We start from the raw sequence: 17,451 nt of genomic DNA on the forward strand, positions 1-17,451 counted from the left end.
GCCTTCTCAGTTGGTTCTCAGGACGGACGGTTCGAGTGTGCAGCACAGAGGGGATAAAGGCCGGCGAGGTTGGCCAGGGCTTGGAAAGCCACAGAAGCCAGATGGCAGATCCCAGCTGTAGCTTTCCGTGGGACGTGGGGGGAGCCGCAGAAGTTCTCCTGAGCTGCAGGAGTCGAAGGCCAAGTGGCCTCGTTTCATATGCACAGCAGATGGGGCTTGAGATTGGTTTTAGGACTCACAAGGTGTGTCTCTGTGGACTGGAAAAACGCAACACAGATACTGTAGGTATCTGTGCACTGCTGGGTCTCCGTCATCGCCCTCCCCATGGACTCTGTAATGAAAACGCATTTTAAGCCACGCCACAGGTAGTGGCGGCGTGGCGCTAAACGGCATGTCTAGAAACTGGTTGTCGTTTTATTATTTTGCTTATGACTACTGAGAATCGGGTCTCATTTCTTCACAGATTATTGAAGACAATCCCCTCGGGTCTCTCTGCAAAGGCATATTGGATCTTAATACCTACAACGTTGGTATGTGCACTTGTTTTCTTAGCTTGATTCCAGGCCAGATCCACCCCGCCCTACCAAGGCTGGCTTAAGGACTAGCCTCAGCAGGGAGGCGGGCTGGCGCATGTCTTGTGCCTACCAGACCTGGATGAGGTGGGGCTGAAGCATGCATGGGGACTGATAGGTCCCTGATGGTGGGGCCTGCTGCCACCATCTGCTAACACAGGACTGCCCTCTAAGAAGTACTGGTGACTTGGCTGTTGTCATGGTGTCAACATCTGCCCATGTGTCTGCTTTACAGAGAGCTGAGCTGCTGATTGGTCAGGGTTGGGTACGTCAGCCGCTAAAGCTCCCGAGGCTCTTGCCTGGCTCTTCTCACTAGATCTTAGCTCCCGCAAGAAACCTGTCCTGCCCTGGTTAGCATGTGTGGTAACAGGGACGTGGCGGGGCATTCTGTGTATAGATGAGCCGTGATTTGCACGCAGCTCTGTGTTCAGGGCCTGCCCACACTGATGTGGGTGCACGGTAGCTTCCAGGGATGTAGCTTCCTATTTGTAGCTGCAGGTCCAAGCACAGAGCCCAAGCTCCCTCCACGGTGGCCCACTGATTCTTGAGCTGAGTCCCCTCTTTCCCGGGGAGGTCCGAGCATGGTCCCCTTGGGTTCCTATGACAACAATCCCAGGACCGATACTCCTGCCCTTTTATACAACCATTACTTTCTTTCCATCCTTATTCTCTTCTCCCTTTTCCCTTCCTGTGACTCTGGTAGGGAAGGTGGAGGGGTTTTGCTCCAGATGAGAAAATGGGTAAGTCTCTGGCAACTCCCCGATGTGCCAGGACTGTCAGACTCAATTCTCACCTTTGTAGCTGATGCCCTGGCTTGCCCCCTCCCTGTATTGTCCTGTTAGAGGACATGGGGATGTCGCTCACTCAGCAGTAGGGACTTGTCATCAGGGTGGAGCTGTCCTTCAGCTCTGCCCGTGTGACTTCGCACATGTTGCTGTCACCTTGAGCCTCTCGGTCTTGTCTCCTATAGGATGAGTGTCACAGTGTCCCCGTGAGGTTTGCTAAAAGCTAAAACCACACGTGTAGTCGTCTGCTGGGGACGTCACCTCAGAGCTCAGAAAGTGCAGACACCAGTACGGGGCAGATCAGGGTAACCTTCATGTTCCTATCTATAGTTATCTTTTTTCCTTGTCATCTGTCAGTCAGCCTTAGTGTGCCACAGCGTTCCTGACTTTCCTTCATCCTCATAGGGTTGCTTTCTGGGTCTGGGTTCCCACACCCCATTGTCTTTCTCTTCTAGGGATGTTGTTCCTTGGATTTAAGGTTGATCTTATGTCTGGCACATCTTTTTTTTTTTTTTTTTTAAGATTTATTTATTTATTATATGTACACTGTAGCTGTCTTCAGACACACCAGAAGAGGTCATCGAATCCCATTACAGGTGGTTGTGAGCCACCATGTGGTTGCTGGGATTTGAACTCAGGACCTTTAGAAGAGCAGTCAGTGCTCTTAACCACTGAGCCATCTCTCCAGCCCAGGTCTGGCACAACTTGAGATAGTTGGTACATCTACAAAAATTCCATTTCTAAATAATGTTACACTCGCAGGGACAGGAGCTTGATAATTCTTTTTGGAGGATAATACTCAGCCCGGTACACACCTTTACCAGTAACTTGTACAAAAGGTTCAAGACACTGCCTGCAAGAAGGTGGGAGTCCCCATCAGCATGTGACTATAGCTGTGGCAGTTGAGGTGGGGGCACTAGTATGAGGTGCGGTCTTGGTGGTCACCTCCTGGGCCCATCAGGACTTTCCTTACCCTCTGTCTACAGTGAAGGCCCCCCAGGGGAAAAACCAGAAAGCCTTCGTCTTTATCCTGGAGCCTAAGAAACAGGGAGATCCTCCCGTGGAGTTCGCGACCGACCGTGTGGAGGAGCTGTTTGAGTGGTTTCAGAGCATACGGGAGATCACTTGGAAGATGGACACCAAGGTGGGTCTAAGCACACTGGGGAGCGAGGTACCTACCCATCCCAGCCCATTCTGCCCTGGTGAGGCCAGGGATGGGTTCAGAGGCCATTGCTGTGTTTCAAAGGGACCCTGAATTCTAAACTCCGGGGCTGGGTACAGGCATCAGCTGTAATCTGGTGGCCAGTGGTGCCAGAGTTCTAACGTGGGGCAGGAAGGGTAAGAGAGGGGACTTCAGTGTGGGGAGCGGGTGTGGCGGCAGTCCCAAAGGCGCCAGGGACTGCAGCTAAGTCATATGACTTGCACCTGACTTCCTCATATAAACCACAAACATCTTGAGTGCTGCGCAGGTGTACCAGGATACAGGTGAATCCAATTTGGTGGAGATTTGCCCCTGCTGCCCTGATTAGCTGAAGCTGCATGCCTGGTGAGGTGGCGTGGCCTGCTGTGCGTGGATGGGAACTGAGAGTATAAAAGAGTGAGAGGCCCAGGGTTCGAGGGAGATATAAACAAGGGAGATATAGAGAAAAAAAGAAACAGGACTGAATAAAGGTGTGCAGAAGGATCCTGTAGCAGCGTCGTTCTTCCTGGCCAGTTGAGCGCGCGCAACACTTCAGGCCAGGCCACCAGCTAACAAATCTGGTCTTGACATTGTCTGGCTACATGGCTCAGAGCTGGAGGCAATTCTGTCTCTTGGGATGTATGGACCAATCTAGACAACATCTCTAAAGAGCTCAGCGTAGGATGCTGGAAGCCAGTGAGCTCCTAGATGCTGACGCTCTTGTAAAAGCATTCTGTCAGCCATTGCCCCGGCCAACGAAAGGCTGAAGAGTCTGGAGCAGTGCGAGAGGGTAGCTCTGTGTGCGAGAATGAGAAGTTAACCCTTACCCGATAGCACTGTACAGTGCGTGTGTGGAGCGGAGTCCTCCCTCCCCAGGTCCATGTGTGTGGCCTGAGCCATGCTAAGGAGACAGCTGTCTGTACTGGGCTGTGCTGGGGGAGCTAGGAGAAGGGGGAGGCTGCATAGGTTTCAAAGGTAGAGAGAAAAGAGATGATGTTTCTTGGGGTCCACAGAGGTTTAGAGTACTGAGTCCTGTGGACCACCCCAACCAGTGTGGCTTTAGGGAGGGGGTCAGACAGGAGGCAGGGGCATAATGGGATGACAGAAGCTCCCTCTTCTGCTATCAGGGTCTCCACCTACTTCAGATTGACCTTGAACCTTCAAATTCTCCTGCCTCAGCCAGCCAAGCACTGGGATTAAAGTCATGTTCTTCTGCTTGTGGCTCTCCATTTACCATTTATTATCTCTGTGTGTGTGTGTGTGTGTGTGTGTGTGTGTGTGTGCACATGCGTGTGTGCATGCATGGAGGCCAGAGGAGGGTGTTAGATACCATCTTTTATCTCTCTTCCCCTTATTCCTTTGAGGCAGGGTGTCTCCCTCAACCTAGACCTTAGTTTGTGGGGTCACGCTGGCAACAGAAAGCCGCAGCCACCCCCCTGCCTCTTCCCCACTGCTGTGTTGGAGTGGCAGGTATGAAAGACCACACCTGGCTTTATCATGTGGGTGCTGGGAGCTGAACTCAGGTTCTCTTGGTGAGCCGTGCTAACCACTGGGACGTCCCCCCAGTTCACGCCCGTGTGACTTTAGAGAGCAGCAGCGGCAGAGCCATCCTAGACTCCGAGCCCCGGGTGGGAACAGCATGGTGGAGAATCTAAAGAGGGTAGAAGAGAGGGGAGATTGTCTTCAGGACAGAAAAACACCCAACCCTGGGTGCTGGGGGATCTGGGTGGAAAGCTGGCCAGGTGAGTGGAGTGTGCCATGGTGTAGATGCTGGCTCGGTACTGTAGTGTGTTCAGGGAGAGCTGGCCAGGTGAGCCAGAGTGTGCCAAGGTGCAGACGCTGGCTCAGTGCTGTATCGGGTTCATCTCTACAGGAGAACAACATGAAGTACTGGGAGAGGAACCAGTCCATCGCCATTGAGCTCTCGGACTTGGTTGTATACTGCAAGCCAACTAGCAAAACCAAGGACCATTTGGGTGAGTCTCCTGGGGAAGACCCTTCCCAGCGAACTCTGCTGTTTGCCGGTGAGGCGGGTACTCTCAGGATACTACATAGAACATGCACTTTGCTTCCTAACGGATCCAGGCAGCAGCCCTGTCCATGTTCCCATAGCCAAGATGTGTTGGTGGTTCTAAATAAGACGTGAAATTCTGTTATGCCTAGAAAGAAAGGCTGTGGGGAGAATCGGGTCCCTTTGGACTGCACAAGACCCTCTTTGTAATGCTGGACACTGCCAAGGGCAAGAGGTACCAATTAAGGTGTGTAAGGTGTGACTGTCATGCCCCTTAGGTATCTTTGTGTATGTGTGTGGTAGTTACTCCCCGCACAGTCAGGCCAATAGGCCAACCTGATCCAGACAGTTCCTCACTGAGACTCTCTGGCTGCGTGACTTTAGGTCATGTCAAGTTGGCGAGAAACACCCATCATGGTGAGTGTTGGTGCATCTTGGCTGTGGTTCCTCAGCTGTCCATCGTGTTTGAGAGAGGCTCTGTCACTGGGCTTGGATTCAGCAAGCAGGCTAGGCTGGCTGACCAGCGAGCTCTGGGGATCCTCCTGCAAGCCTGCATACTGAGATTACACAGTACCATACCTGGCTCTCTTCTCTTCTCTTCTCTTCTCTTCTCTTCTCTTCTCTTCTCTTCTCTTCTCTTCTCTTCTCTTCTCCTTTCCTATCCTTTCTTTTCTTTTTTTCTTTCTTTCGTCTTTCTTTCTTTCTTTCTTTCTTTTTTATAACTTGTGGACTCGAACTCAGGTTTACATAGTTGGCACTTTACAGAGTTGGCCACCACCCTATCCCTTCAGTGTCTTTTCTTTTTAAAGATTTATTCATTATTATACATAAGTACATTGTAGCTGACTTCTGACACACCAGAAGAGGGCATCAGATCTCATTACAGATGGTTATGAGCCACCATGTGGTTGCTGGGATTTGAACTCAGGACCTTTGGAAGAGCAGTCAGTGTTCTTACCTGCTGAGCCATCTTGCCAACCCTCATGGCCTTTTCAAGAGAGTTCTGGTCTCTTTTTGTCACCTGGGCCTTCTGCCATCACATCCAGAAGTATGGTTGACTGTCTCCTCTGTCTTAGTCAGTGCTCTATTGCTTTGAAGAGACATAACCATGCAACTCTTACAGAGTAAAACATCTAATTGGAGACTTGCTTACAGGTTCAGCGGTTTAGTCCATTGTAATCAGGGTGGGAAGCATGCAGGCAGACTTGGTGTTAAAGAGGTGCCTGAGAGGTCTACATCTGCATCCTCAGGTAGCAGGAGGACAGAGAGAGCTATGGGGTCACGCTTGGGCCCTTGAAACCTCAAAGCTCATCCCTGTGACATACTTCCTCCAACAAGGTCACACCTACTCCAATGAGGCCACATCTCTGAATAGTGCCCCTCCCTGGTGACCAAGTATTTAAATCTTTGAGCCTATAGGAGCTGTTCTTATTCAAAGGATCATATCCTCTCTGCAGAAAATCCCGACTTCCGAGAAATCCGCTCTTTTGTGGAGACGAAGGCAGACAGCATTGTCAGGCAAAAACCTGTCGATCTATTGCGATACAATCAGAAGGGCCTGACCCGAGTCTACCCCAAGGGACAGAGAGTTGACTCTTCGAACTATGACCCCTTCCGTCTGTGGCTGTGCGGCTCCCAGATGGTGGCACTCAATTTCCAGACTCCAGGTAAGGGATGAAGGCAGCCAGTCTGTCCAGGCTAGGTGGTGGCCCTGTCATGGCCAGCAATGTCACTTGGGCAGCTAGTGGGATGTGATTGTTTCTGAACAAGTGACTGGGCTGGCCCGTCAAGGTTGAACTTGGATGCTGGTTAGTACAAGGCCCTAGGGACTGACAAAGGGGACAGTGGACATATGGCTGAAGCAGGCTCGGTGACCACGAGTGACAGAGAGGTATTATGACCATTCTGGTTTAGGAAGGGAATGTAATAACTTATTGAACTAGTAAGTGTTGTTTTTAAAACAACATCCCAAACATCTGATTTACCAAATGAAGACTCAGGAGCAAGATGCTGGGGTGAAAGCATCTTGCTAGCTCAGAGAGGCAGAGAGAGCACCCAGCTGACTGATGCCCCAGAAGGAAAAGGCTCCTTCTCCATGTTGTCTTAAACACCCTTCAACTCACAGACCCTCTTCTCCTTCTCCTGGCTTCTCTTATGTTCACTCCCTGTCAACTGGTTGCTTGCTTTGCCTCTTGACCTATGGTTGATTTAATTTAATCCTCTTTACACAAAGCTCTTGGGTCAAAGGTGTGCGCTAGGGCTGAGCCACACCACAACAAGAAAAGGTTTTTCCAGTTGACAATCTCGGGGCTTACAGTGTGATCAAATATCCTGCAACAGGTAGGTAAGTCTCAGAGGGACTGATGGATCCAGGTGTGACTGGATCCAAGCTCTCAGTGGCTGCCTTACCTCTTTGTGCGCTTTCTCTCCAAGGGCTTCATGCCTACCCTCTCTAGACTCTTATATAGTTGGGAAAACCCACGCACACAAATTTTAGACGTTGCATCCTGTGAATTCGTTTGTTCGTTTCTCTTATTTATTTAACAACTACACCCACCTCAGCTCTAGGAATCTGTAGGTCAGGTCCCATCCCTGTCTACCGCAGATGCCACTGCCTCCTGGACCCGTGGCTCTTGTTCCCAAGAGTGGGTGCACAGTGTGGGGCAGACATTTCTTACTGCTGAGGAATCCTCCCCCTAGCCAACCCCCGGACCACTGGGCACCTGTGTCCTGAGGCACTTGCCCAGTTCCTCCTCTAGAGCATGGGCACACTCCTTCAGCATAGGTCACTACTGTAGTTTCACGAAGCTCACCTGCTCTTGGCTCCTCAGGGAGAAAACTGACTTGTCCTTACAATTTCTGCTCAAGGCTCTGCTCTTTGAGTAACATTAACTCTTTCCCCTCTCACCAAGTCAAGGGATGTTTGCCATTTGTTTCCCTGCAAAGCGGTGGGTCCTCTTGGTATCCCACCAAGCTGGCTTTTTATTGATAGTGCTAACTATCTACCTGTTGTGTGAACTGAGATTATGTGTGGGTGTGCTTGCCATGGTCCACACGTGATGGTCAGAGGACAGGGCATGCGTGCCATGAAACATGCGTGGAGGTCAGAGGAATAGGGCATACATAGATTGCACACGTGTGTGGAGGTTGGAGGACAGGGTGCTTATGCCATGGTCCACACTTGAAGGCCAGAGGAACAGGGTGTCTATGTCATGGAACACACGTGGAGGTCTGAGGACAGCTGGTAGAGTCTTTCCTTCTATCTTTATGTGATTCTGGAGGCCACACTCAGGTCGGTGGCTTTATCTACTTGCCGAGTCACCTGTCCCTTGAACCCTGTGATTTACCCTGTGGTGTAAGCAAGCGTTCTACCCCTGGCCTGCACCCAGTTTCAGTAGATTCTAATTCCTTAAGGCTTACACCTCTCCAGACTCCCTGTAAGATGGTTTCCTGGTGCGGGATTCTTTCCTAACGCTCCCCATGTTTCCCTGGAGTCAGATGTCTTTTCTGAACCGCTTCCCCCCCCCCCCCCCAGTCAGTGCAGGAAGGTCACGTGGCCTGTGCCCATGTGCGCCCGGAGCTGGTGTTCCCTGGCTGCCCCCACAGCGCCCTTCGGCTCTCTTTTCAGACAAATACATGCAGATGAACCACGCGCTGTTTTCGCTCAATGGGCGAACAGGCTACGTCCTGCAGCCTGAGAGCATGCGCTCTGAGAAGTATGATCCGATGCCCCTGGAGTCCCAGAGGAAGATCCTGATGACACTCACTGTCAAGGTAGAGGGGGCTCCCTGGGGGGCGCTCTTGTCCTGTTAATCCAGCACCATCTCAACTGCAACCTCATGTGGTTCACCTGGGGTCATTCTGGGCTGAAAACCCTTCCTGTCACTTGCCCTAGTCTGGGTGTGACGTATGCTCTTGGGGTTCATGTGAGGTCAACCTCTAGCCGAGAGGAGAGTTCATTTCTCCTTTGTCTTAGAGAGGTCACAGCTTACTCTTTCTCTCTGTCTGTCTCTCCCTTTGTTTCTCCCTCTCTGTCTCTTGTTTCTCTCTCTCTCTCTCTCTCTCTCTCTCTCTCTCTCTCTCTCTCCCTTCCTTCCTTTTTTCCTTCTTGTTTTTTTTTTTTTTTTTTTTTGAGACAGGGTTTCTCTGTATAGCCCTGGCCATTGTGGAACTTGCTATGTAGATGAGGCTGGCCTCAAACTCAGAGATCTGCCTACCTCTGCCTCCTGAGTGCTGGGACTAAGGGTGTGCGCCACTACTGTCTAGCATGAGTTTTCTTAAATTCATCCCGTCCTTGGCATTTTAGGCAGATATGAGAGAAAGTGTTCCTAAGATCCAGGAAGTTAAAATGAAATGAGCTGGGAGGTAGCTTAGCTTTTGGAGTGTTTATCCAGTGTGCATGAAGCCACCGGGAGCACCATGGAGACAAGAGGCAGGAGGATTGTCATCAGGGTAAGGCCAGCTTTGTTTACATAGCAAGTTTGAAGTCAGCTTAGGATAAATGAGACCTCATTTTAGAAAAGTAAGACAAAGTATTTGAAGGTGTTTAGTAAATAAGGGTCAGTTATAAACAGACCACCCTACCGTCTTCTGTCTGGGAAATCCAGTATGAAGGTCCCATGAACCTGTACTCAGGTGAGACTCTACTGGTGAGTCACATGGCCCGGGAACCCACTATGTCTTTTTATCATCAAAGAGTGATGGTGGGCTGGGTCAGCATCCATGCCTCTGAGAGCAGTGGTGACTTCTCCACTGAATAAGGGTAGCTTTGAACTTGTACAGTCAGACTTTAGGGTCCCGAAAAAAATCCACAAAGCACTACTCTGTGGTCCAAATTCCACCCTCCCAGCGCAGACCCGGGAGACTTCCAACCCTTGCCTTCTGTGTCCCAGGTTCTTGGTGCACGCCACCTCCCTAAACTAGGGCGGAGTATTGCCTGTCCTTTTGTGGAGGTGGAAATCTGCGGGGCTGAGTATGACAGCAACAAATTCAAGACGACGGTTGTGAGTAAGTAGCGGGTGATCCCTGTTTGTGTGGGTGTGTCCAGGCAGTGCAGAGGCTGGAGGTGTCTTCCTCAGTCGTTCCCACTTTAGGTTTTGAGACTAGTGTCTTCTCTCTGTGAACCTGAACCTTCTCCGTTCAGGTACTCGGGCTGGCCAGGGGGGCTGCAGTGATCTGCCAGTGTTTCCCACTGCCTTACATATATGTGCTTGGTTTTACATGGATGCTGGGGTCTACCCTTGGGTTGTCCTGTTTCCTACAGCGGGCACTTGACTTAAGCACCTCTGCAGCCCTGTTAGTCTTTCTTTTTTTAAAGGTGAAGGGAGCAGACCGATACGTGGGTTATGGCTCCTTGGTGATTTTTATAATGTACTTTTGCTGTGGTGTGTTTTCCTTTCCGAGCTCCAGCCTGTGGTTGGGGAAACAGAGCCACCTGCCCAGGGAACAACTTAGGTGCAGACCAAGTCAGCTGGCCTTCTCTATAGGGTGGCAGGTTTGCTGTGTGTCTTGCCTTACAAGGGTGGTTCTCCACGAGAACTCCCAACAGGCTTCAGAGACACCCCCCCCCCCATCCCACTTTCCTTCTCAGGCCAAGGGGTCCATCAGCTCACACGTGTTCTGCTCACCTCTTTTCTTGGTCCTCTCCCCCTTGAGTTCCACTCTACAGTTCTCTGCTTCCCTTCACCTATCCCAGGAGGAGAGATGGGTGAGGTCTCCTGTTGGCTCTGGTCCTGGAAGGCTGGCCTGCAGCAGGATTGCCTGCTGCAAAAGAAATAACCAAAGCTTATTATTATTATTATTCAGGGATTCTTAGACCTGGGCATAGATGCAGATGCGTATGCAAGTTTGTGGAGAGGTTCAAGCTGAGGCTGAAGAGACTGGCTTATGAGGAGGCAGGGCACAAGTTGCAGTAAGCACAAGCTTTGGTCTCTTTCTAGATGACAATGGCCTCAGCCCTGTCTGGGCTCCAACTCAGGAGAAGGTGACATTTGAGATCTATGATCCAAACCTTGCCTTCCTACGCTTTGTGGTCTACGAAGAAGACATGTTCAGTGATCCCAACTTCCTGGCTCATGCCACGTACCCCATTAAAGGCATCAAATCCGGTAAGGAGCGTTGGCAAGGATGTTCAGTTTGGGGGAGCCCAGTTCTTTGGTCTGTGCTGCTGGCTGTAAAAGGAACACACCAACATCTTTCCTGGTTTAGAGTAAGTCACAACAAAGCCATTCAGAAGGGTACTAAGCACAGGGGCGGGAGGGGGGGGTGGAGAAAGGCCGAATCCTTTCAACTTTGGCCTCTTTGAGGAAACCATCAATGTTAGACTATCTTCAACCTGGCGCTGTTTGCTTTCATTTTGAGATGCCTCGGGCATTTTATCTTCATTAGTAGATGGAGAAATATGTTCTAATATGAGCAAGCCATGCATGCCCTTGGCCTGTGTCATCAGGACGAGGCCCTAAGCATCCATGGGGTCCAAGTTTCCTAAGCATCCCAAACTTACTGTCTCGCACTAGACTTGGAGGCTGACTTGCTTGCTAGGTTTATTTTTATGCTGAACACAATACAACCCCCTCTGCCATTAAGCCAAAGTGGGTCACGTATGAACCCGTTAATTTGGGCATCTCTCAGCACCCCCCCCCCCATCACAGAAGCTTCTTGTCACAGGAGATGATAATAAATACAGAGAGAAGAAGACCATGGAGATCTTAGATCTAGATATATCACCTCCCTCCCCAAAAGTTCAGGGAGCATTGAGGAAGACAGAACAGAAAGGTCACCAGAGCTACAGAGGTACACACAGCATAAGACCAGTACAAGAACAAGCCAGTCCAAACCACAGCCCAGATAAGGGGAGGGCTCATGAAGCCTCACTCCACGATGAGGAGCTGTTAGCAACCGATGGCTATTGGGAGAAGGAGCACCCCATCTTCTTCAGGAATTTAGCCCCTGGGAGGATACCCAGCTCCAGGAGATGGCCCCACATTTACACCTGTCCTTGGGAGGGGAAAACAGTGATGAAGAACTAGGGGATAGATTTGACCAAAGCACACTATATGCAGATATGAAATTCCCAAACAAACAAACAAACCCATGAAACAACAAAACCCACTCTATTGAATTTTTCCAGGGCAGCTAAGACAGTGTCTTGTGAGACCTGGGGTTTCTCTGAAGGTGGCTGTCTTAGTGAGGGTTTTACTGCTGTGAGCAGACACCATGACCGAGGCAACTCTTATAAGGACAACATTTAATTGTGGCTGGCTTATGGGTTCAGAGGTTCAGCCCATTATCATCAAGGTGGGAGCATGGCAGCATCCAGGCAGGCATGGTGCAGGAGGAGCTGAGAGTTCTACATCTTCATCTGAAGGCTGCTAGCAGAAGACTAACTTCCAGGCAGCTAGGATAAGGGTCTTAAAGCCTACACCCACAGTGACACACCCACCCCAACAGGGCCACAGGTTCTAATAGGGCTACTCCCTGGGCCGAGCATAGACAGTGACTATTCTTATGTGGGATGGTTTCTCTCAGGACCTTCCTCCCCGGATTTCACATGTAACCCAACACGCAGACCAGCTATGTGGTGGATTTCTTCCTCATCCACGGCATTGCCAGTTCATGAGGCAGACACCGTAGATCCTTCTGAATTCCCCAGGAGGTCACTGTTCCCTTGTTTCCCAGAGCAGTCATTTTTCAAGAGAAAGAAATTACTATCATTTTTTGTCATTTATGTCAAATTACCATCTTTTGATGTTTGGAAGCCTAGGCTCTATTCAGTGCTGAGCTGGGTCTTTTGAAAACTTGGACCACGCCACCCCTTCTTTCATGAAGTCTCTCAGCTTCTGTAGCCATTTTTCCCACTCCCTGCTAGATGCATTTCCAACCAGCAGATGCCTTAGGGGCTCCTGTTTGAAAATGCTGATTTCTGGGTCCACCTTGGGATGCTCCGATTCAGCCCAGGGTGGCGCTCGGGAATCAGCCTGTATTATGGCCAGCTCCCTGGGAGGACCTGGGCAGTACTGAGCTAAAGAGGCTAGTCCCCAGCTGCCAGTCTTACTGCTGAGGGCCCAGACACTAGAGGAAGAGTCTGGGAAAATGTATAAAGCCTCAGATTTCTATTTAGCAATTTAGAAATCACATTTGAGCATGTCAGACAACAACAACAAGCACTCCTTGATGGTTAACATATATGACAGGTGACTTTAAAGTCAGCACCTGAGCGGCTGGACGCTGATTTGCTATGTGCTTCTTCAGATTAGCCCAGCAATCAGGGTTCAGAGGCGATGCTGCCTCTTCACATCAAGAAAAGTGAATCTTTGCCGTTCTGGTCTTAATGACCTCATGGCATTAAGGAACCAGGGCCAGCTCGTTTCTGGACCACCTTGTCCCGCCCCTGGCCCTATCATCCTTTGGGAGATGGGGAGGTGACCCTCAGGATGCAGTCAGAGCTCATGGTACACTGACTTTCCTTACTGGGAGGGAAACAATTCCCCTAAGATGAATTCGCTTGGAGACTGAGAAGAAAAACCCAGCAAGGAAACATGGAGGTGGATTAATAATGGGAGCCTCCTCCCCGTTCTAACCAGGAGATAATCACAGCACGGCTCTTCTCCCTCGCCTTGCAGGCTCCCGGCATATCTATATTCATGAGAGGCAGGAAATAAAATGAATAGTCCTTTTGTGCAGATGGCTCCCAGGGCCGTCTAAACTCGAAAATAAACTTTGCCCATTGTTAGGGTGGCTGCACTTAAGCCTTCAAACCGGCTGGGCCCGACTCAGGAGGGAGACAAACTTACAGTACTCAGCTACCTTAATTTCCTTTTCTTTAATCCTTACAATAATCCTGTGAGCTAGCACTCTCTCTCTCTCTCCCTCCCTCCCTCCCTCCCTCCCTCCCTCCCTGCAGATGTGAATTCACTCATTCAAGGTCACAGGCTGGCACTTGCCCCCTTGTTTTTCCTTCTCTGTAGACTGTCCTTGAGGGACCTCTTCTTTCAAGTGGGCACTTAAAGCCCCAGGGCAGGCCTTCCTTCACTTCCTTTCTCCACGTGAAATAAACAAAACTAAAAATAATACAATTTTCATGGTTGGTGAAACTGAGAAATAGCTTGGCTTTAGTCCACTAGTGGCTTCCCAGAGTTGGGCAGTAAGTGGAAATATGAGGGACTCCGGCCAGAGCCCATTCTTCCTAGCTCAAGAGGCACACACCCTCAGTCATTCTTGCCCTAAAGCTGGAGTTTATAGCTGCCTAGCATTGTCCTGGGCCACCCCTGAATACCCCAAGGTCTAGTTTATTCTCCCAATCCATCAACACTAAACTCTCCTCAGGTCGGCCATTAAGATGCACAGAATCTGTGTCTTAACAGGGTTCACAAGGGGTTAGAGCACAGAATCTGCATTTGCATCTTAATGGAAGTCACAAACTACATTAATCTAGACCAGTATTATGCGGATATCTACAGACAGTCTGTGATTATCAACCCACACAGAAGCTAGAGCAGCCAACATACCAAACACTGCCTAAAGTCTCATCAGTCATCAGGTGGGAATAGGTTAGACAATTTCAGCACAGCAGTATTTAATGAACTCAGAATGCCCCCCAAATGCTATGGGGTGTGTGTGGGGGATGTGGCCTGAGAGTTTTATACCTATCTCAACTATCACACATCTATAAACTCAAATCCACTTAAAATGCACAATTGGGGATTCTGTGTCACATGAGCACAAGAGAACAAAGCCAGGTAGCTAAGACATGCACAAGGAAGTTAAGTAAAAAAAAGACTGGGAGAATTGAGCAATTTAACAGTATGTTTGTTTGAGTTGGGCAGTGGTGGTGCATGCCTTTAATCCCAGCACTTGGGAAACTGAGTTTGAGGCCAGCCTGCTCTACATACTGAGTTCCAGGACAGCCAGAGCCAATATACAGAGAAACCCTGACTTGATACAACAACAACAAAAAGCCAAATCAACAATGAAAAATATACCCAAGCCTTTCTTTGTGGAGAATAATGGTTGTAATAATGGCTTATTTCCAAGACGCCCTGAAACAGGGAGTTGTTACTTTATCGCTCAATAAAACTTTTCTTGCTCATGCTCTAAAAAAAGTCAACAGGATGCAAATGTTCTATACATTGGTATAGAAACAATTACACCTTAAAAATATCCAAAATTGGGAGGGGAAAAAAAGAAGGAAGGCTCAGGGTTGGGTGGCTATGTCCTTTTCCTTATCCTAAGCAGTAGCAGCAGCAGAGGAGAGATTCAATAGGTATTGTGTAAAGGTGGGAAGCTGGGGCTGGTGAGATGGCTCAGCAGGGAAAGGTGCTTGTGGCCAAGCCTGACAGCCTAGGTTCAATCCTCACATGGTGGAAGGAGAGAACACGCTACATACACTACACATAAACAAATGTTAATTATAAAGGTGATAGGATAATAGATAGTGTAGATATTCCCTAAGAGTATGGGCCAACACAGGGATGAAGGATGGTGTAAGGAAATGGGGTGTGTCTAATCTGTGCAGCTCAGCAGATACCATATAAATAAAAAGCTCTGGGAACAAATCAGCCATTAGAAGGGATGGCTAAGATGGAAGGTTGTATGAAAGCTACGAGGGACCATGCACTGATCTGTGCTTTTTATTTTTTTAAAAAAATAAACCTATTGTAAAAATTCAAATAAACATTACACACTGAAACAGACCTCTTAAGTCTCTATATCAATAAGCTTTTATACAGTTAGAGCAGCCATTCTGTAGCTGCAGCTTCTCACTGGATCTTACACTTGCACTATTCAGTGTTTTTATGCACTTCTCCGCTGCCCAAACCAAAAAATTCAAAGGACGTAATTAGAACTAGAAAACCCATTAGCTTTATATTGTCTTTCGTAAGTTGTGTCTGTTACCTGCAGCCAGTCCTTGTTAATTGCCTATTATTTAGCCTTTCTTGCTGTCTTTCCTCAGTGATATATCGTATCCACACATGTCCATTTGTTTACATGTATATGTCTATTATTGGCTAGGGATCTATGCAAAAAGAAACACTAACATCTGCTTAGAGAGGAAAGGCCCTTCACAGTGCTGTGCTGTAGGCTAGGGAGCAGGTAGCCTGTTTTCTATGGATTCCTTTAGACAAGCCAACCCATCAGCTGTTGAGATGGAGCCCTGCAACTGCTGTTTAACAGGGCTGGGGGTGCGGATCTGCTCAAGCTCATCCTGCGCCAATCCTCAATAAAAAGACACATTTCAAGGTCCGCTGCACGTGGACCCTGATTGTAAGTAGGAAGTGGGCTCCAGAGAGATTGATCAATGCAGCCATAGACAGCCATAGACTGCCAAGGGGTAGTCAAATAGGAAATCATTGAAGATAAAGGCGACTCCCTAGCCCTGTGCTTTGGGAAGGCCCAAGAGAAGGCAGTGGGTTGAAGACTCATTACCGTTCTGACTCTTTTGACTTTATGAGTACTTAAGGAATTAAACCACAATAGTATCAATCACTCTAATTTCAATGGGGAGGGGTAAGTCTGTAGATTCTCACTTCTTTCTAAAATTGCATTTATCAGTTGTGCCTTTGTAAGTACGTGTGTGGAGAGTTGTATCTCTCCTTTCCTATGGGACCCGGGGTGTCAGGCATTGCAGCGGGCACCTTTACCTGACGAGCCGTCTTGTCAGCCCAGTTTTGATTTCTTTTGAGCCAACCATTTCTAGTTGGCAGATGTTTTAACTTTACTATGTGGATGTGTTCATCAAGAACACTAGTCTCTCTCTGTAACTTTAGGACAGAAACTTGGGCATGGCACACTGGCCTCTCTACCCTTAGAATGGGGATGCCATCTCCAGGATATCACAAGAAAGCCCAGAGCTGATGCTGATGGCCTGCCATTGGCTCTTCTCCTTCTGTTTCTGCTCCAGGGTTTAGATCAGTCCCTCTGAAGAATGGGTACAGTGAAGACATCGAGCTGGCATCCCTCCTGGTTTTCTGTGAGATGAGGCCAGTCCTGGTGAGTCATGGGCCCTGACCAGTTGGCCAGGGGTGGGAATATAATGGAAATAAATACTCTGGATTAATGAGCTGAAACCCTTCCCAGGACCAGTCAAGGGTCTGGGTTTTTCCCCTCAGCATCCTTTCTTGAGGATTGCTGAAGGATTCTGGAGTGGGCTGTACAGTCTGCGGGGAGAGGTCTTGGGAAGGAGTTCTTCCTGGTTACTTGGCGCCAACAGCCTGGGCAGATGATGCTTTTCCAGGCAAGCTCCTCCTTTCTGGATGTGTTTCTCACCTGTTGGCCTTGGGTCATTGCTTCAAAGGGTCTGTGTGGGGGAAGGCTGGACTCTGATTCCCATGGGCTGGTGACTCTCTGCACTGGAGGGACCTTTGTTCTAGTCCTGTTTGTCTGTGTCTTGAAGAGTTCTCGTTTCTCCTTTGACTAACCAGCTTGGTTGTGCGTTGAAGTCACTTTGTCACCGTGACCCACACAAGAAGCACCATCAGGGAGGAGAGATTGTTTGGCTCACAGTTTGATGTGAGACAGTCCACTTTGGTGAGGGAAGTATGGTGACGGTGGCACTGTGGTGGGGGAGTTTGGACAGCTTCTTGCAGAGGAATCAGGAAGCAAAGACTGCATAGGAAGTGGGACTGGGCTAAAAACTTCAATGCTCACCATTGCCATCAGTGAGTGACTCTCTTCTTCCACAGCTTCAACACCACAAGGTGGGGACCATATTTAAACAAACACATGTCTGTGTGAGGTCATTTTGCATTCAAATGGTAACATGTAAATGTGGTGGGAAGATCTTGGCTTCACTGAAAGACACCAAAGAGTGCCATGGACTTAGACTAGGCTCTCATAGCTGGTAACCTGTGTAGCAAGTTTTTTTTTTTTTTGTCTCATTTTTCTTTCTTTTATTGAAATTAGATT

At 49.0% G+C, this 17,451-nt stretch overlaps 1 protein-coding gene across 1 annotated transcript in view; it reads left to right on the forward strand.

Moving 5' to 3' along the window:
• The window catches only part of Plcg2 (phospholipase C, gamma 2), a 136,868-nt gene that overhangs the window by 106,453 nt on the left and 12,964 nt on the right, over positions 1 to 17,451 (forward strand). The window contains exons 24-31 of the mRNA NM_172285.2: positions 464 to 530; positions 2,344 to 2,501; positions 4,411 to 4,513; positions 6,006 to 6,215; positions 8,177 to 8,322; positions 9,441 to 9,555; positions 10,488 to 10,655; positions 16,448 to 16,536. Coding sequence (NP_758489.1) covers positions 464 to 530; positions 2,344 to 2,501; positions 4,411 to 4,513; positions 6,006 to 6,215; positions 8,177 to 8,322; positions 9,441 to 9,555; positions 10,488 to 10,655; positions 16,448 to 16,536 — 1,056 coding nt within the window. The remainder of the gene's footprint in view (positions 1 to 463; positions 531 to 2,343; positions 2,502 to 4,410; positions 4,514 to 6,005; positions 6,216 to 8,176; positions 8,323 to 9,440; positions 9,556 to 10,487; positions 10,656 to 16,447; positions 16,537 to 17,451) is intronic.

This window comes from Mus musculus, chromosome 8 (genome assembly GCF_000001635.26).
Source record: "Mus musculus strain C57BL/6J chromosome 8, GRCm38.p6 C57BL/6J".
Lineage (NCBI taxonomy): Eukaryota > Metazoa > Chordata > Mammalia > Rodentia > Muridae > Mus > Mus musculus.